This window comes from Staurois parvus, unplaced genomic scaffold, assembly GCF_062004578.1.
Source record: "Staurois parvus isolate SC_StPar_1 unplaced genomic scaffold, SC_StPar_1.0 ptg001445l, whole genome shotgun sequence".
NCBI lineage: Eukaryota > Metazoa > Chordata > Amphibia > Anura > Ranidae > Staurois > Staurois parvus.
The window spans coordinates 371,950-393,090 of record NW_028319241.1 but is presented as its reverse complement, the minus strand read 5'-3'; the positions used below and the strand labels follow the sequence as shown (position 1 = coordinate 393,090).

Sequence of the window (21,141 nt, the reverse complement as noted above, 5' to 3'; positions counted from 1 at the left end):
TTGTCTCCTGACCTCGCTCTTCATTCTCATCCCCTACATCCATGCACTCCTGCCCACTTCGTCTATATCCAAGACTACGTCGTCTTCCCCAACTCTCTACAATCATCTCCTGCCCTCAATCTTCGTCTCCATCCCTTACGTCCGCCCGCCTACCCACTCTTCCCCTGCATCCCATCTCCACCATCTTCCCCAACTCTTTACAATCATCTGCTGCCCCTACTCTTCATTCTCGTCCTCTATATCCACCCTCCTGCCCACTCTTCACCTCCATCCACGACTTCACCATCTTCCCCAACTCTTTACATTCATCCCCTGTCCTCACTCTTCATCTCCATCCCCTACATCTACCCTCCTGCCCACCCTTTACTTTGATCCCCTGCCTTCAATGTTTGTCTTTATCCCCTTCACCTGCCCTTAGTCTTCGTTCTCATCCCCTACACCTGCCCTCTCTTCACCTCCATCTGGTCTCCACCATCTTCCTCAACTGTTTACATTAATCTCCTGTCCTCACTCTTCGTTCTCATCCCCCTACACCTGCCCTCCTGCCTACTCTTCACCTCCATCTGGTCTCCACCATCTTCCTCAACTCTTTACATTAATCTCCTGTCCTCACTTTTCATTCTCATCCCCCTACATCCACCCCTCCTGCCCACTCTTCACCTCCATCCATGACTCCACCATCTTCCTCAACTCTTTACATTCATCTCCTGTCCTCACTCTTCGTTTTCATCCCCCTACACCTGCCCTCGCTTTTCCTCCATCCCTTCTCCATCGTCGTCTTCAACTCTACATTCATCTCCTGCCCTCACTCTTCATTCTCATTGTGACATAAACTCATCTTCTATATCCACCCTCCTGCCCACTCTTCACCTCCATCCACGACTCCACCATCTTCTTCAACTCTTTACATTAATCTCCTGTCCTCACTCTTTGTTCTCATCCCCTACATCCACCCTCCTGCCCACTCTATACTTTGATCCCCTGCCTTCATCCCCTTCACCTGTCCTCACTCTTCGTTCTCATCCCCTACACCTGCCCTCTCTTCACCTCCATCTGGTCTCCACCATCTTCCCTAACTCTTTACATTCATCTTCTGCCCTCACTCTTCGTTCTCATCCCCTACATCCACCCTCCTGCCCACTCTATACTTTGATCCCCTGCCTTCATCCCCTTCACCTGTCCTCACTCTTCGTTCTCATCCCCTACACCTGCCCTCTCTTCACCTCCATCTGGTCTCCACCATCTTCCTCAACTCTTTACATTCATCTCCTGTCCTCACTCTTCATTCCCATCCCCTACACCCGCCCTCCTGCCCTGACTCTTTGCCTCCATCCCCTACACCCGCCCCCTTGCTCACCCCTTCCTTTCATCCCCCTACCTTGGGATGTACAGCAAAACGAAATTCTGCCCATCTGACTACAAAGGCCGTTAGCTAAAGCTTTACAAACATGTGGTCACCTTCGCACAGCACCGTCTGCAATGACCAGACCGATTCTGACACGTCTCACAAATATGAAAAAAATCTGCATTTTTTTTTCGCTATAAAATTTAAATTAGAACCCCGAAACATTATATACGGTTTTTCAGCAGAGGCCCTAGAGAGTAAAATGGTGGGCGTTACAATTTTTTATATCATGCAGTATTTGCACAGCGGTTTTTCAAACGCAAATTTTTTTTTTGGAATAAATACATATTAATGAAAGTTAGTAGTGCAAACATAAACACAATATAATACCTAATTGTTTTGTAAATATAAAAAGATGTTTCGCCGAGTAAATATAAAATATAAAAAGATGTTGTTACGCCGAGTAAATAGATCTCAAACACATCAAGCTTCACAATTGGCGCACGCCCGCTGAACGGCGTCAATGCTACGGAAATTAAACTGTCCAAAGGCGACGCTTTAAGTCTTTACAGGTTACCAGTGTTAAAGTTACACAGGAGATCCGCTGCCAGAAATACGGCCCTCAGTCTGACGTTTGCGGTGACACCTCGCACGTGCGGTTTACGTATTCATATACTTGCCCTTGCGCGACACGAGCTCGGGAGAACCCGGGGGGGGGGGGAGGGGGGGCGATTTCAAGTGACAGGAAGTCCCCTTTATCAGGTGTCTGTTGCCTTTAATAGGGGCTCTGAAGCGTTGGATTTTCCCCGCAGGGAACTCTTTGGACGTGACCCTCCTGTGCTGGCTTTTATTTCTGTGTCCCCTATGTGGCGATTGTTCCTCACTTCCTGTACCTGTGACACCAGTGGGGGGGGGGGATGGGGAATGGTTGTCATTAGGAAATGCAGGAATGGAAAGCAAAAATAAAAAAAAGGTCTAACTCTACTAAAAATGTTTTCTTGGTCTGTGTCCTCAATAAGGAGATCTTCTATATTTACAGGTAATACCGGGAATTTTCCCCAAAACCCCGAGAGAGGCTCCGAGCTGGCGGTGTGTTCAGTGAGGGGTGAAGTGTGAGACGCAGTGTGGGGATGCAGTGTGAGGGGGCAGTGTGAGGGTGCAGTGTGAGGGTGCAGTGTGAGGGTGCAGTGTGAGGGTGCAGTGTGGGGGTGCAGTGTGGGGGTGCAGTGTGAGGGTGCAGTGTGAGGGTGCAGTGTGGGGATGCAGTGTGGGGATGCAGTGTGGGGTGCTGTGTGGGGTGCTGTGTGGGGGTGCAGTGTGGGGGTGCAGTGTGGGGGTGCAGTGTGGGGGTGCAGTGTGAGGGTGCAGTGTGAGGGTGCAGTGTGAGGGTGCAGTGTGAGGGTGCTGTGTGGGGGTGCTGTGTGGGGGTGCTGTGTGGGGTGCAGTGTTAGGGTGCAGTGTGGGGATGCAGTGTGGGGATGCAGTGTGGGGATGCAGTGTGGGGTGCTGTGTGGGGTGCTGTGTGGGGTGCTGTGTGGGGTGCTGTGTGGGGTGCTGTGTGAAGGTGCTGTGTGGGGTGCAGTGTGGGGATGCAGTGTGAGGGTGCTGTGTGGGGTGCTGTGTGGGGTGCAGTGTGGGGTGCAGTGTGGGATGCAGTGTGGGATGCAGTGTGGGGTGCAGTGTGGGGTGCAGTGTGAGGGTGCTGTGTGAGGGTGCTGTGTGAGGGTGCTGTGTGAGGGTGCTGTGTGAGGGTGCTGTGTGGGACGCAGTGTGGGACGCAGTGTGAGGGTGCAGTGTGGGGTGCAGTGTGGGGTGCTGTGTGAGGGTGCTGTGTGGGACGCAGTGTGGGACGCAGTGTGGGACGCAGTGTGGGACGCAGTGTGGGACGCAGTGTGGGACGCAGTGTGGGACGCAGTGTGGGACGCAGTGTGGGACGCAGTGTGGGACGCAGTGTGGGACGCAGTGTGAGGGTGCAGTGTGAGGGCGCTGTGCGGGGTGCAGTGTGGGGTGCAGTGTGGGGTGCTGTATGAGGATGCAGTGTGGGACGCAGTGCGGGGTGCAGTGTGAGGGTGCTGTGCGGGGTGCAGTATGAGGGTGCAGTGCGGGACGCAGTGTGAGGGTGCTGTGTGAGGATGCTGTGTGGGGTGCAGTGTGAGGGTGCTGTGCGGGGTGCAGTGTGGGGTGCAGTATGAGGGTGCAGTGTGAGGGTGCTGTGCGGGGTGCAGTGTGGGGTGCAGTATGAGGGTGCAGTGTGGGATCACCTACCTTCTTGTACTGTTGCAGCCCATCGTTCTCCTGCTGCAGCCTCCGTCGCTCGGATTCGTCCGGTTTGTACCAATCGGGAACCACGTAGTCGGTGGGGCGGTCGGAGCTGCAGATCTCACAGCCCGGCCGGGTGGGTACATTGATGAAGGTGCAGGCGGGGCACGGCCAGCCGACCTGAACACAACGAGGAAGCGGTCAGTGGGTGAGATAAAACCAATTACAGGTAAATGACGGCGACTTCACAAGGAGGAGATTAGGAAGCGTTTTGGCGTTTAAAAAAAGGCCCCACACAGTCATACCTGGACAGGTGACACCCCACACACAGTCATACCTGGACAGGTGACACCCCCACACAGTCATACCTGGAGAGGCGACACCCCCACACAGTCATACCTGGACAGGTGACTCCCCACACAGTCATACCTGGACAGGTGACACCCCCACACAGTCATACCTGGACAGGTGACACCCCCACACAGTCATACCTGGACAGGTGACACCCCCACACAGTCATACCTGGACAGGTGACACCCCCACACAGTCATACCTGGACAGGTGACACCCACACACAGTCATACCAGGACAGGTGACACCCACACACAGTCATACCAGGACAGGTGACACCCACCACACAGTCATACCTGGACAGGTGACACCCCCACACAGTCATACCTGGACAGGTGACCCCCCACACACAGTCATACCTGGACAGGCGACACCCACACAGTCATACCTGAACAGGCGACACCCACACACAGTCATACCAGGACAGGTGACACCCACACACAGTCATACCAGGACAGGTGACACCCACACACAGTCATACCTGGACAGGTGACACCCCCACACAGTCATACCTGGACAGGTGACACCCTCACACAGTCATACCTGGACAGGTGACACCCCCACACAGTCATACCTGGACAGGTGACACCCACACACAGTCATACCAGGACAGGTGACACCCACACACAGTCATACCTGGACAGGTGACACCCCCACACAGTCATACCTGGACAGGTGACACCCCCACACAGTCATACCTGGACAGGTGACACCCCCACACAGTCATACCTGGACAGGTGACACCGCCACACAGTCATACCTGGACAGGTGACACCCCCACACAGTCATACCTGGAGAGGTGACACCCACACACAGTCATACCTGGACAGGTGACACCCCCACACAGTCATACCTGGACAGGTGACACCCACACACAGTCATACCAGGACAGGTGACACCCCCACACAGTCATACCTGGACAGGTGACACCCCCACACAGTCATACCTGGAGAGGTGACACCCCCACACAGTCATACCAGGACAGGTGACACCCCCACACAGTCATACCTGGAGAGGTGACACCCCCACACAGTCATACCTGGAGAGGTGACACCCCCACACAGTCCTACCTGGAGAGGTGACACCCACACACAGTCATACCTGAACAGGTGACACCCCCCACACAGTCATACCTGAACAGGTGACACCCCCACACAGTCATACCTGGACAGGTGACACCCCCACACAGTCATACCTGGACAGGTGACACCCCCACACAGTCATACCTGGACAGGTGACACCCCCACACAGTCATACCTGGACAGGTGACACCCCCACACAGTCATACCAGGACAGGTGACACCCACACACAGTCATACCAGGACAGGTGACACCCACACACAGTCATACCAGGACAGGTGACACCCACACACAGTCATACCTGGACAGGTGACACCCCCACACAGTCATACCTGGACAGGTGACACCCACACACAGTCATACCTGGACAGGTGACACCCACACACAGTCATACCAGGACAGGTGACACCCACACACAGTCATACCTGGACAGGTGACACCCCCACACAGTCATACCAGGACAGGTGACACCCCCACACAGTCATACCTGGACAGGTGACACCCACACACAGTCATACCAGGACAGGTGACACCCACACACAGTCATACCTGGACAGGTGACACCCCCACACAGTCATACCTGGACAGGTGACACCCCCACACAGTCATACCTGGACAGGTGACACCGCCACACAGTCATACCTGGACAGGTGACACCCCCACACAGTCATACCTGGAGAGGTGACACCCCCACACAGTCATACCAGGACAGGTGACACCCACACACAGTCATACCTGGAGAGGTGACACCCCCACACAGTCATACCTGGACAGGTGACACCCACACACAGTCATACCTGGACAGGTGACACCCACACACAGTCATACCTGGACAGGTGACACCCACACACAGTCATACCTGGACAGGTGACACCCACACACAGTCATACCTGGACAGGTGACACCCACACACAGTCATACCTGGAGAGGTGACACCCACACACAGTCATACCTGAACAGGTGACACCCCCCACACAGTCATACCTGAACAGGTGACACCCCCACACAGTCATACCTGGACAGGTGACACCCCCACACAGTCATACCTGGACAGGTGACACCCCCACACAGTCATACCTGGACAGGTGACACCCCCACACAGTCATACCTGGACAGGTGACACCCCCACGCAGTCATACCTGGACAGGTGACACCCCCACACAGTCATACCTGGACAGGTGACACCCCCACACAGTCATACCAGGACAGGTGACACCCACACACAGTCATACCAGGACAGGTGACACCCACACACAGTCATACCAGGACAGGTGACACCCACACACAGTCATACCTGGACAGGTGACACCCCCACACAGTCATACCTGGACAGGTGACACCCACACACAGTCATACCTGGACAGGTGACACCCCCACACAGTCATACCAGGACAGGTGACACCCACACACAGTCATACCTGGACAGGTGACACCCCCACACAGTCATACCAGGACAGGTGACACCCCCACACAGTCATACCTGGACAGGTGACACCCACACACAGTCATACCAGGACAGGTGACACCCACACACAGTCATACCTGGACAGGTGACACCCACACACAGTCATACCTGGACAGGTGACACCCCCACACAGTCATACCTGGACAGGTGACACCGCCACACAGTCATACCTGGACAGGTGACACCCCCACACAGTCATACCTGGACAGGTGACACCCACACACAGTCATACCAGGACAGGTGACACCCACACACAGTCATACCTGGACAGGTGACACCCCCACACAGTCATACCTGGACAGGTGACACCCCCACACAGTCATACCTGGAGAGGTGACACCCCCACACAGTCATACCTGGAGAGGTGACACCCCCACACAGTCATACCAGGACAGGTGACACCCACACACAGTCATACCTGGAGAGGTGACACCCCCACACAGTCATACCTGGAGAGGTGACACCCCCACACAGTCATACCTGGACAGGTGACACCCCCACACAGTCATACCTGGAGAGGTGACACCCCCACACAGTCATACCTGGAGAGGTGACACCCCCACACAGTCATACCAGGACAGGTGACACCCACACACAGTCATACCTGGAGAGGTGACACCCCCACACAGTCATACCTGGAGAGGTGACACCCCCACACAGTCATACCTGGACAGGTGAAGGTGGTGCTTTGTGGAACAGATTCGATGGGCCCCCGGTATCCATGCTCTCTGGCCTGAAGGTGTTGGAGACTAGGAAACAAAATACTCCAATTAACACGGAGATCCGGGAAAGAATATTCAAGTCAGGTGACTTCTCGACACCCCGGGACTCAGATTTCACCGACACCAAGCCAGGCCGGATAAACAGGTTCATAGTGACAAGCGAGGGGCGGGCGAGGACACTATATACAGGTCGGGGAATTCTGAAACTTGGACTTCACACCACTTCCTCATTGTCTCCGATGTGCCGGCACCCTGCGAGGCGGCCAATCCCCTTCCTTCTATCACTTCTCATTTCCATTTATCGTCAGCAACGTCCCACTGACACCCTCCGATCCCTGACCTCCCCTCCCCCACCAGTCCTATATACAGATCTATACATGTCAGAGCTATATACATGTATAATAATAGGGTGTGACTGCGGGGGAGGGGACATTAGAGTGTCAGCTCCTCTGGTACAGAGACTGATGGGACTGTGGGGGAGGGGACATTAGAGTGTAAGCTCCTCTGTACAGAGACTGATGGGACTGTGGGGGAGGGGACATTAGAGTGCAAGCTCCTCTGGTACAGAGACTGATGGGACTGTGGGGGGAGGGGACATTAGAGTGTAAGCTCCTCTGGTACAGAGACTGATGGGACTGTGGGGGAGGGGACATTAGAGTGTAAGCTCCTCTGGTACAGAGACTGATGTGACTGCGGGGGAGGGGACATTAGAGTGTAAGCTCCTCTGGTACAGAGACTGATGGGACTGTGGGGGAGGGGACATTAGAGCGTAAGCTCCTCTGGTACAGAGACTGATGTGACTGTGGGGGAGGGGACATTAGAGTGTAAGCTCCTCTGGTACAGAGACTGATGTGACTGTGGGGGAGGGGACATTAGAGTGTAAGCTCCTCTGGTACAGAGACTGATGGGACTGTGGGGGAGGGGACATTAGAGTGTAAGCTCCTCTGTACAGAGACTGATGGGACTGTGGGGGGAGGGGACATTAGAGTGTTAGCTCCTCTGGTACAGAGACTGATGGGACTGTAGGGGAGGGGACATTAGAGGGTAAGCTCCTCTGTACAGAGACTGATGTGACTGCGGGGGAGGGGACATTAGAGCGTAAGCTCCTCTGGTACAGAGACTGATGGGACTGCGGGGGAGGGGGCATTAGAGTGTAAGCTCCTCTGGTACAAAGACTGATGTGACTGTGGGGGAGGGGACATTAGAGCGTAAGCTCCTCTGGTATAGAGACTGATGTGACTGTGGGGGAGGGGACATTATAGTGTAAGCTCCTCTGGTACAGAGACTGATGTGACTGTGGGGGAGGGGACATTAGAGTGTAAGCTCCTGTGGGGCGGAAAGTGATAAAACACTCACTCAGCCTTTAGGTAGAACTTCAGACACAAATCACAAGCCCCGTGTAAAGCAATAGTTGCCCTCAAAGCCGTACCGCTCCATAGTCACAAACGTTGATTGCGATATACCGGTTACATATCGCCACACACGTCAGAGTGACAGCAATCATTCCGGGCCGATATTTATGGTTACGTCTAAACTGATGACCCGCGGGGGGCTTTAAAAGCATTGCCTAAGAAAAAAGTAGGGTTACCGTTTCACGAGCGCATGCGATATTAAACCGTGACACGTTGGGTATCTCTTTAATCGGCATAAACTCAACTTTTATATTTTACAAAAAAAAAAAACCTGGGAAATATATTTTGTTCTGTGCCCTAAAGCTAACTTGAGTGTATTTTTGATAAATTTTTTAGTTTCATAAACCATTAAGCCCGGGTTCACACTGAATTCCGCACCGCATCAGAATCGCACCCCGTTCATGCGAACCGCTGCGGGTGTGTATGTTAACAACCCCCCGAAAGCAGTCCGCAAAACGCGGTGCGATGTGCAGAATCAGAACGATAGGTGTGAATACTCGTGTGATCCGATTCTAGTGCGGACCCAAAAAAGGGTCCTGTGCCTCTTTGGTGCAGATAGAGCCATACCAAATGTAAGACTCCGATCGCACCGCACACAAATCGCATGTGATCTGCAGGGAATGCGGTGCGGTTCCTGTGTGAATCACATGCGATGTACCGCACTGCACATATATGAACCCGGGCTAAATATCTTGTTACATAAAAAGGCTGGAATTTCCTCTTTCACTCTCTGTACGCTTCAACTAATATTTCCTGTAAATGGGAATCATCGATTTAATAAATACATTTCAGTATTCTCTCCCTCTGTCCTTTGGAGTTCTGGGACGAGAGCCCAATCCCAGATCCTGGACCCATTGTGGGCTCCGAGTTTTCTCTGACAAATGACGTCCTCGGCTAAAATGCTGCCCAGAGCTAATGAGGATGTCATGACTGGCTGGGAAATTACCCAGAAAACTTTATTAACAGTAACACCCTGTGGGGACCACACAAGAGCCTTTGTTCAGGGCTGGTGACATCACTGGCCTCCGGGTCAAAGGTTAATCTGGTAAAACACTTCAAATGCAGCTACAAGTGTCAGGAGAGGATTTCTCAGTAACACATTACAGCACATACAGTTGTGTTCAGAATACTAGCCGTCAGACATCACTAACCGGATCAATCGCTGTTTTTGGTGGAAATGATATTTCTACATGGCAGATAATTTCCTAGCAGGTGTATTAGAGTCATAGAAACCCAACAGACCCAACAGTCATGACATGCATGCTGCTGATTCTGTGTCATTGAATCACTCATTGAGGGGCGTGTTCACAATAATAGCCGTGTGGAGTTCTATTAGTGACGTCATTCATTCTTTGATAAACAGGTGGCAATGATTGCCCTTATTTAAGGAAGGAAGGCAGCAAATGTTGGACATGCTGGTTACAGTGCATTTCTCTCTGAAATTCTGAGGAAAATGGGTCGTTCCAGACATTGTTTAGAAGAACAGCGTACCTTGATTAAAAAGTTGATTGGAGGGGAAAACATATAAAGAAGTGCAGAAAATGATCGGCTGCTCAGCTAAAATGATCACAAATGCTTTAAAATGGCAACCAAAACCTGAAAGACGAGGAAGAAAGCGAAAAACTACCATTGGAATGGATAGAAGAATAGCCAAAATGGTGCGGACTCAGCCAACAATCAGCTCCAGGAAGATGAAAGAAGGTGTGACGTTCCCTGTGAGGACTCAGCCAACAATCAGCTCCAGGAAGATGAAAGAAGGTGTGATGTTCCCTGTGAGGACTCAGCCAACAATCAGCTCCAGGAAGATGAAAGAAGGTGTGACGTTCCCTGTGAGGACTGTTACAATTAGAAGACGCCTATGTGAAGCCAAGCTATCTGCAAGAAGTCCCCGCAAAGTCCCACAGTTGGGAAAAAGACGTGTGCTGAAGAGGTTACAATCTGTCAAAGAGCACATTGACCGGCCTAAAGAGAAATGGTGCAACATTTTGTGGACTGATGGAAGTAAGATTGTTCTTTTTGGGTCTAGTGGGCGGAGACAGTTTGTCAGACGACCCCCAAACACTGAATTCCAGCCACAGTACACAGTGAAGACTGTGAAGCATGGTGGTGCAAGCATCATGATATGGGGATGTTTCTCATACTACGGTGTTGGGCCTATTTATCGCATACCAGGGATCATGGATCAGTTTGAATCCATCAGAATACTTGAAGAGGTCATGCTGCCTTATGCTGAAGAGGAAATGCCCTTGAAATGGGTGTTCCAACAAGACAACGACCCCAAACACACCAGTAAACGTGCAACATCTTGGTTCCAGACCAACAAGATGGACGTTATGGAGTGGCCAGCCCAATCCCCGGATCTTCATCCAATAGAAAACTTGTGGGGTGACATCAAAAATGCCGTTTCTGAGGCAAAACCAAGAAATGGAGAAGAACTGTGGAATGTGGTCCAATCATCCTGGGCTGGAATACCTGATCACAGGGGCCAGAAGTTGGGGGACTCCATGCAACACAGATGTACAGCAGTTCTCAGAAACAGTGCGACTACAACATACCGCCACTACTCGGAATGATTTGCTGGTACCTGTAGTCCTCACAGCTGATGCCTGCATACTGCCTACTCCTACTACATGTAGGAGTAGGCAGCGTGCAGGCATCAGCTGTGAGGACTACAGGTACCAGCAAATCATTCCGAGTAGTGGAGGGCCCATTTCCATGTAGGAGTAGGCAGCATGCAGGCATCCATCTATGGGGGGGAGAGGGGGGACTACAAATATCAGCAAATCCTTCTGAGCAGTTGAGGGCTCATTTAAATTTAGGAAAAGGCAGCATGCAAACATACAACTGTGGGGACTACAAGTACCAGCAGACCCTTTCAAGCAGAAGAGGGCCCATTTACATGTAGGAGTAGGCAGCATACAGTCATTCATCTATGGGGGGGGACTACAAGTACCAGCAAATCCTTCTGAGTAGTTGATGGCCCATTTACATGTAGGAGTAGGCATCAAGTAGGCATTCAGCTGTGTGAAGGACTACAAGTACCAGCAGACCCTTCCAAGCTGAAGAGGGCCCATTTACATGTAGTAGGAGTAGGCAGCAGGCAGGTATCTAGCTGTGGGGAATTGGGGGGGTTGTTGGACTACAAGTACCTGCCAGGGGCGAACTGACAACACATGGGGCCCCCGGGCAATAGGGGATCATGGGGCCCCTGTGTCCTCACCCACACTCAAACCACACCCAAGAAAGCCTATGAAAGATACCAGGGGCATCTCATGGGGCCCCCTACTGACCCCAGGCCCTTGGGCGGTGCCCGAGTTCCCAAATGGTCAGTCCGCCCCTGGTACCTGCAGACCCTGAGCAGTAGAGGGCCCATTTACATGTAGGAGTAGGCAGCATGCAAGCATCCAGCTGTGGGGGGACTACAAGTACCAGCAGAGCCTTCCAAGCAGGAGCAGACAATGTGCAGACATCCAGCTGTGGGGGGACAACAAGTACCAGCAGAGCCTTCCAAGCAGGAGCAGACAATGTGCAGACATCCAGCTGTGGGGGGACTACAAGTACCAGCAGAGCCTTCCAAGCAGGAGCAGACAATGTGCAGACATCCAGCTGTGGGGGGACAACAAGTACCAGCAGAGCCTTCCAAGCAGTAAAAGGCCCATTTACATAATGGAACGTCTACTGCTTAGAAAGCTCTGCTGGTACTTGTAGTCCCCCCACAGCTGGATGTCTGCACATTGTCTGCTCCTGCTTAGGAGGCTCTGCTGGGACTTGTAGTCCCCCCACAGCTGGATGTCTGCACATTGTCTGCTCCTGCTTAGGAGGCTCTGCTGGGACTTGTAGTCCCCCCACAGCTGGATGTCTGCACATTGTCTGCTCCTGCTTGGAAGGCTCTGCTGGTACTTGTAGTCCCCCCACAGCTGGATGCCTGCACATTGTCTGCTCCTGCTTAGGAGGTTCTGCTGGTACTTGTAGTCCCCCCACAGCTGGATGTCTGCACATTGTCTGCTCCTGCTTAGGAAACTCTGCTGGTACTTGTAGTCCCCCCACAGCTGGATGTCTGCACATTGTCTGCTCCTGCGTGGAAGGCTCTGCTGGTACTTGTAGTCCCCCCACAGCTGGATGTCTGCACATTGTCTGCTCCTGCTTAGGAGGCTCTGCTGGTACTTGTAGTCCCCCCACAGCTGGATGTCTGCACATTGTCTGCTCCTGCGTGGAAGGCTCTGCTGGTACTTGTAGTCCCCCCACAGCTGGATGCCTGCACATTGTCTGCTCCTGCTTAGGAGGCTCTGCTGGTACTTGTAGTCCCCCCACAGCTGGATGTCTGCACATTGTCTGCTCCTCCTGCAGAACACACAGTAGTGGTTTCATCACACAGGCTGAGTCACAGCCGGCAGCCTTGTCTACAGACAGTGACTGATGAGTAAGTTGGAGGGAAAGTGCCAACAGACCCCTCGGCTTACTCATCTGGTTCCGCATGGCTGCCGTTTCACAAGCTTCTGTAAACAATTACAATGCTCTTTATCTGTTGTGTCTTTTTATGGCTCACAGAGCTGCTGGGGCCTAAAAATAGCTCCGCTGGAGTAGTGATTCACCAGATATCAGCGTTTGCAGACAAACTCCTCACAGATCTACGGGCTGTTTATGTAATCATGACATGAACTGTCACTTCATTCTGTCAGGGAATGTCTGCGAACTGCAAACCGGAGCGACGCGCGGCGGGAGCGACGCGCAATGCGGCGGGATAAGAGATGGAAACGGTGAATTGGCGGTTTTGGTGTCATCTGGAAATTGACCATTTTGGTGCGCGGCCTTACGGGGTTCTAGAGCCTGTCTGCAACTTAGCTGAGGGCCACACGCTGGAGGGAACTCCAGGGAATACGCAGCACTGCACAGATCTGCATCTATACAAGGTCCGCAGCCATGCGTGCATTTCTGCAGGGAGACAAACCCTTGCATGCATCCCTGCAGGGAGACAAACCCTTGCATGCATCTCTGCAGGGAGACAAACCCTTGCATGCATTTCTGCAGGGAGACAAACCCTTGCATGCATTTCTGCAGGGGGACGAACCCTTGCATGCATTTCTGCAGGGAGACAAACCCTCGCATGCATCCCTGCAGAGATGTAGGATATTCAAATCTAATGTGAGACACTGCTGAGGCAGATACCTCATGTGAGACTGCTAACACTTCCAGCGCTCTGAAGCAGTATCTGCAAAGTCCCAGCAAACCCGATCCAGTGCATATAATGGTGCAGCATCACGCAACAGTGTTTACAATGTCCCAGCACCCTGTAGCAGTGTCTGCAAACATTGTTGCAAAATGCTGAAACTTTGCGCCACTGTTGCAGAGTGCTGAGACTTACTGCAGGAGAGTGCTGAGACTTAGTAGACACTGCAGGAGAGTGCTGAGACTTGGTAGACACTGCAGTAGAGTGCTGAGACTTAGTAGACACTGCAGGAGAGTGCTGGGACTTGGTAGACACTGCGGTAGAGTGCTGGGACTTAGTAGACTGCGGTAGAGTGCTGGGACTTAGTAGACACTGCAGTAGAGTGCTGGGACTTAGTAGACACTGCAGTAGAGTGCTGGGACTTAGTAGACACTGCAGGAGAGTGCTGGGACTTAGTAGACACTGCAGGAGAGTGCTGGGACTTAGTAGACACTGCAGGAGAGTGCCGGGACTTAGTAGACACTGCAGTAGAGTGCTGAGACTTAGTAGACACTGCAGTAGAGTGCTGGGACTTGGTAGACACTGCAGTAGAGTGCTGAGACTTAGTAGACACTGCAGTAGAGTGCTGAGACTTAGTAGGCTGCGGTAGAGTGCTGAGACTTAGTAGACACTGCAGTAGAGTGCTGGGACTTAGTAGACACTGCAGTAGAGTGCTGAGACTTAGTAGACACTGCAGTAGAGTGCCGGGACTTAGTAGACACTGCAGTAGAGTGCTGAGACTTAGTAGACACTGCAGGAGAGTGCTGGGACTTAGTAGACACTGCAGGAGAGTGCTGGGACTTAGTAGACACTGCAGGAGAGTGCTGGGACTTGGTAGACACTGCAGTAGAGTGCCGGGACTTAGTAGACACTGCAGCAGAATGATGGGATGTTACAAACACTTTCTGCAAGATGCTGGAGCCTTGTGGGCACTGTGGGGGGTTTCTGGGACTTTGCAGACACTTTTGCAGACCTCGGAGGCTTTGCAGACATTGGTGCAAAATGCTGACAATTGATGAGTGCCGAGACTGATTGTAGATTACTTGCTGCAAGATGCCGGAACGTTGCAGGCATGCTGGGAAGGAGCTGGGACTGTGCAGACACAGAGCGCTGAGACTTAGTATGCATGACAAAAATGAGGACCTTTCAGGCACTGCTATAGGATGATGAAACGTTGCAGACACTGAGGACTTTGTAAAATGCTGGGAGAATGTTGGCTCTGTGGCAGGAAGCTGGGATTTTGGAGACATTATTGCAGACGGGTGGTACTTTGTAGGCACTGTGTTGGGACTTTGTAGGCACTGTGGTGAGGTGTTGGGACTTTGCAGGCACTGTTGCAGACTACTGAATCGTTGCGGGCACTGTGATGGGGTGCCGAGACTTTGTAGTCACTGTAGCAGGGTGCTGGGACTTTGCAGGCACTGTAGCAGGGTGCTAGGACTTTGCAGGCACTGTAGCAGGGTGCTAGGACTTTGCAGGCACTGTAGCAGGGTGCTGGGACTTTGCAGGCACTGTAGCAGGGTGCTGGGACTTTGCAGGCACTGTAGCAGGGTGCTAGGACTTTGCAGGCACTGTAGCAGGGTGCTGGGACTTTGCAGGCACTGTAGCAGGGTGCTGGGACTTTGCAGGCACTGTAGCAGGGTGCTAGGACTTTGCAGGCACTGTAGCAGGGTGCTAGGACTTTGCAGGCACCGTAGCAGGGTGCTGGGACTTTGCAGGCACTGTTGCAGACTACTGAATGTTTGCAGGCACTGTTGCAGACTACTGAATGTTTGCAGGCACTGTAGCAGGGTGCTAGGACTTTGCAGGCACTGTAGCAGGGTGTTAGGACTTTGCAGGCACTGTAGCAGGGTGCTAGGACTTTGCAGGCACTGTAGCAGGGTGCTGGGACTTTGCAGGCACTGTAGCAGGGTGCTGGGACTTTGCAGGCACTGTAGCAGGGTGCTGGGACTTTGCAGGCACTGTAGCAGGGTGCTGGGACTTTGCAGGCACTGTAGCAGGGTGCTAGGACTTTGCAGGCACTGTAGCAGGGTGCTAGGACTTTGCAGGCACCGTAGCAGGGTGCTGGGACTTTGCAGGCACTGTTGCAGACTACTGAATGTTTGCAGGCACTGTTGCAGACTACTGAATGTTTGCAGGCACTGTAGCAGGGTGCTAGGACTTTGCAGGCACTGTAGCAGGGTGCTAGGACTTTGCAGGCACTGTAGCAGGGTGCTAGGACTTTGCAGGCACTGTAGCAGGGTGCTAGGACTTTGCAGGCACTGTTGCAGACCACTGAATGTTTGCAGGCCCTGTAGCAGGGTGCTAGGACTTTGCAGGCACTGTAGCAGACTACTGAATGTTTGCAGGCACTGTAGCAGGGTGGTAGGACTTTGCAGGCACTGTAGCAGACTACTGAATGTTTGCAGGCACTGTAGCAGGGTGCTAGGACTTTGCAGGCACTGTAGCAGACTACTGAATGTTTGCAGGCACTGTAGCAGGGTGCTAGGACTTTGCAGGCACTGTAGCAGACTACTGAATGTTTGCAGGCACGGTAGCAGTGTGCTTTGTGAAGACAGTTGCCCACGACCGGGACTTTGTAAGCACTGTGGTCGGATGCCACAACCCTGCAGCCCCCGTTGCACAGTCCTGTTTTCTGGGCGTCTTTGCAAGGTTGGGGGACACCCGTGTAGGGCAGGGTGTGTGCACATGGTGTCAGGGATTCTGGGACCTGCGGAAAGTGCTGCAGGGACTTTGGGAGAAGCTTGCGCTGTGCACACACCTACTTGTTTCAGAAAGTCCCGGAGTGCCAGCGATAATTGCAGAGCGGCGATGTCCTGACACGCACGGCTGGAGAACCATATTTGCTTTGGCACGACGCTCACAGATCTCATATCACCCATTTTGTCAGTCTCACTCCTGACGCTGCTAACAAACACCCTTCACTTCGGCTTATCCCCCCTCCAGTCCTCGGCACTGACACCATCGCTGTTTCCAAGGAAACCACAACAGGCCAAAACACTGGCTGTGCCGAGTCCCGTACACAAGGCTGGGTGTGGGAATGGAAAGATGTAGGTCATCGCTAACACGTCTGCAGAAAGTCGGCCATACCTACAACAAGAGCCGCTGCCGGGGAGCAGCAAATGTGCTCCAGGATTAGTGGACCATAAGGTGGCACTCCACCACAGGATGGTGGCTCCGAGACAAACGCAGCAATAAGATTTCCATCTGCAATATTCTGCCTCTTATCGATCCCTCCTCCATATTCTGTCCGTAGAAATGTTCATCAGCAGTAGGGATCGCCGTTCTCAGATTAGCCCCAGATGGGCCTTCCTTCTCTGGATCCGGCTCTCTGTGAGCGAACATGCATGCCTGCGACCTACCGAAGCATCGCATTCCTGGGCTTATGGTGAACGATCGCCATTTCAATATTTATGCACTTTTACCAAGCAGTAAATGACTTTAGAACAAGCCCTCTATGATGTCTGTAGATGTGGGCACTGTGGAGGAATTCATCCTCAAAGTGCACTGAAGTTCTCCATGTTATTCACTCTGAAGCTCAGCTCCCCCTTCTATCAGCGACCCAGCAGCTCAGCTCTTCCTGCTCAGCCCTCCCAATAGTGGCCTGCAACCTCCAGCACTCGCCGCCCCTCACATCAGTGGCTCTAGAAGCTCAGCGTCCTCTCTCAGCAGTGACCCAGCGACTGCGTACACCCTGCTCCCCCCACTCAGCAGTGACCCAGCGACTCCGCACACCCTGCTCCCCCCACTTAGCAGTGACCCAGCGACTCCGCACACCCTGCTCCCCCCACTTAGCAGTGACCCAGTGACTCCGCACACCCTGCTCCCCCCACCCAGCAGTGACCCAACGACTCCACACACCCTGCTCCCCCCACCCAGCAGTGACCCAGCGACTCCACACACCCTGCTCCCCCCACCCAGCAGTGACCCAGCGACTCTGCACACCCTGCTCCCCCCACCCAGCAGTGACCCAGCGACTCCGCACACCCTGCCCCCTCCCTTACCATCAGTGATTCTGCAGTTCAGCTCACCCTGCCCCCTCCTTTAACATCAGTGACTCTGCAGCTCAGCTCACCCTGCCCCCCCTTAACATCAGTGACTCTGCAGCTCACCTCACCCTGCCCCCCTCCCTTACCATCAGTGACTCTGCAGCTCAGCTCACCCTGCCCCCTCCTATACCATCAGTGACTCTGCAGCTCACCTCACCCTGCCCCCCTCCCTTACCATCAGTGACTCTGCAGCTCAGCTCACCCTGCCCCCCTCCTTTAGCATCTGTGACTCTGCAGCTCAGCTCAGCTCACCCTGCCCCCCTCCCTTACCATCAGTGATTCTGCAGCTCACCTCACCCTGCCCCCCTCCTATACCATCAGTGACTCTGCAGCTCAGCTAAGCCTGCCCCCCCCAACCATCAGTGACTCTGCAGCTCAGCTCACCCTGCCCCCCTCCTTTAGCATCTGTGACTCTGCAGCTCAGCTCAGCTCACCCTGCCCCCCTCCCTTACCATCAGTGACTCTGCAGCTCAGCTCACCCTGCCCCTCCCCCCTCCCTTACCATCAGTGACTCTTCAGCTCTGCTCACCCTACCCCCCTCCTATACCATCAGTGACTCTGCAGCTCAGCTCACCCTGCCCCCCCCCCCCCTCCTTTACCATCAGTGACTCTGCAGCTCAGCTCACCCTGCCCCTCCCCCCTCCCTTACCATCAGTGACTCTTCAGCTCTGCTCACCCTACCCCCCTCCTATACCATCAGTGACTCTGCAGCTCAGCTCACCCTGCCCCCCCCCTCCTTTAACATCAGTGACTCTGCAGCTCAGCTCACCCTGCCCTCCCTTACCATCAGTGACTCTGCAGCTCAGCTCACCCTGCCCCCCCCTTACCATCAGTGACTCTGCAGCTCAGCTCACCCTGCCCCCCTCCTTTACCATCAGTGACTCTGCAGCTCAGCTCACCCTGCCCCCTCCCTTACCATCAGTGACTCTGCAGCTCAGCTCACCCTGCCCCCTCCCTTACCATCAGTGACTCTGCAGCTCAGCTCACCCTGCCCCCTCCCATACCATCAGTGACTCTGGAACTCAGCTAACCCTGTCCCACCCCCCCCACCTCACCATCAGTTACTGCAGCTCAGCTCACCCTGTCCCCCCCCACCTTACCATCAGTGACTGCTGCAGCTCAGCTCACCCTGCCCCCCCCCCACCTTACCATCAGTGACTGCTGCAGCTCAGCTCACCCTGCCCCCCCCCCCCCCCCCCCCCACCATCAGTGACTCTGCAGCTCTGCTCCTTCTACCCCTTCCCCTTTATCAGTTCATGATTTTTCATGCCCCCCTCCAGTCTGCAGGCGTGAACGCTGTGAAATGTGCAATTCTAGTAGTCTCTCCCAATGTTGAAGAAGTCCACACGATGATAACTCAAGTCAGACTCGGTGGCTGGCAATCCTGCCTTGCAGTGTATGGCCCAAGGTTCGATTCCAATCATCTGCATGGAGTTTGTATCTGCTTGGCTGAGGAAGTCTACACAAACACAGGCAGAATAGACAGGGTGACCCCTCCCACCCAGATGTGGCCCGATGTTGTGTGTGTAGAGCTGTGGCACCAGCCTGAGGTCTCCATGAATGGATCTATGAGCTGCCTGACGTCTATGGCACCAGCCTGAGATCTCCATGAATGGATCTATGAGCTCTCTGACGTCTATGGCACCAGCCTGAGGTCTCCATGAATGGATCTATGAGCTGCCTGACGTCTATGGCACCAGCCTGAGATCTCCATGAATGGATCTATGAGCTCTCTGACATCTATGGCACCAGCCTGAGATCTCCATGAATGGATCTATGAGCTCTCTGACATCTATGGCACCAGCCTGAGATCTCCATGAATAGATCTATGAGCTCTCTGACGTCTATGGCACCAGCCTGAGGTCTCCATTAATGGATCTATGAGCTGCCTGACGTCTATGGCACCAGCCTGAGGTCTCCATTAATGGATCTATGAGCTCTCTGACGTCTATGACACCAGCCTGAGATCTCCATGAATGGATCTATGAGCTGCCTGACGTCTATGGCACCAGCCTGAGATCTCCATGAATGGATCTATGAGCTCTCTGACATCTATGGCACCAGCCTGAGATCTCCATGAATGGATCTATGAGCTCTCTGACATCTATGGCACCAGCCTGAGATCTCCATGAATGGATCTATGAGCTGCCTGACGTCTATGGCACCAGCCTGAGATCTCCATGAATGGATCTATGAGCTGCCTGACGTCTATGGCACCAGCCTGAGATCTCCATGAATGGATCTATGAGCTGCCTGACGTCTATGGCACCAGCCTGAGATCTCCATGAATGGATCTATGAGCTCTCTGACATCTATGGCACCAGCCTGAGATCTCCATGAATGGATCTATGAGCTCTCTGACATCTATGGCACCAGCCTGAGATCTCCATGAATGGATCTATGTGCTGTTCCCTGTCGCTCCGGCACATTTGGCATTTATTAGCGGCCATGAAATGTGTATTTGTGGGAGGACGTCTGATCTGCCCGTTGATAAGGCGGTCACGTTGGATTCCATGTTTGGGGGGGATGATTGGGGGGGATGATGGAGGGGAGATGATGGGGGGGATGATGGAGGGGAGATGATGGGGGGGGATGATGGGGGGGATGAAAGCGTTTGCCTGGAGCGCTCTACTCACTGTGAACCAGGAAACAGAAGTCCTTCCATGTCAGCAGCAGAGTCAGCTTTGTGAATCCCTCGGCGTCGTACTCGACCACACCGCTGCAAAGACACAGGACAGCCAGGATCAGCACTTCCCACCAACATGACTCTTCATACAACCAATGATACAGGAAGGAACACTGAACCCATCACTTCGACCTCTCCTCCTACCAGCATCGGGGTCCAGGGACTAGTCCCAACAAGGCTGCTGTCTGCATGGACTTCACATGCTGTCCCCGTGTTTCCACCACGTGCTCCAATTTCCTTCCATAATCTTATGCCCGGTTTCACATACATGCGGTGCAGCATATCGCATGTGATTCGCCCAGGAACCGCACCGCATTCCTCTGCCAATCACATGTGATTCTGAACCGCACCGCATTCCTCTGCCAATCACATGTGATTCTGAACCGCACCGCATTCCTCTGCCAATCACATGTGATCCTGAACCGCACCGCATTCCTCTGCCAATCACATGTGATCCTGAACCGCACCGCATTCCTCTGCCAATCACATGTGATTCTGAACCGCACCGCATTCCTCTGCCAATCACCTGTGATTCTGAACCGCACCGCATTCCTCTGCCAATCACA

General features: G+C 53.4%; 2 protein-coding genes across 2 annotated transcripts in view; both read right to left on the bottom strand.

Annotated features, from left to right (window-relative positions):
• Positions 1 to 7,269, bottom strand: part of RBCK1 (RANBP2-type and C3HC4-type zinc finger containing 1) — a 42,702-nt gene extending 35,433 nt beyond the window's left edge. Inside the window, exons 1-2 of the mRNA XM_089662230.1 lie at positions 7,167 to 7,269; positions 3,611 to 3,784 (exon numbers count right to left, since the gene is read on the bottom strand). Of these exons, the coding sequence (XP_089518356.1) occupies positions 3,611 to 3,784; positions 7,167 to 7,223 (231 nt within the window). The 5' untranslated portion in view covers positions 7,224 to 7,269. The remainder of the gene's footprint in view (positions 1 to 3,610; positions 3,785 to 7,166) is intronic.
• Positions 7,270 to 16,901: 9,632 nt separating this feature from the next.
• The window catches only part of BABAM2 (BRISC and BRCA1 A complex member 2), a 224,831-nt gene continuing 220,591 nt past the window's right edge, over positions 16,902 to 21,141 (bottom strand). Inside the window, exons 10-11 of the mRNA XM_089662229.1 lie at positions 20,526 to 20,608; positions 16,902 to 17,086 (exon numbers count right to left, since the gene is read on the bottom strand). Of these exons, the coding sequence (XP_089518355.1) occupies positions 16,902 to 17,086; positions 20,526 to 20,608 (268 nt within the window). The remainder of the gene's footprint in view (positions 17,087 to 20,525; positions 20,609 to 21,141) is intronic.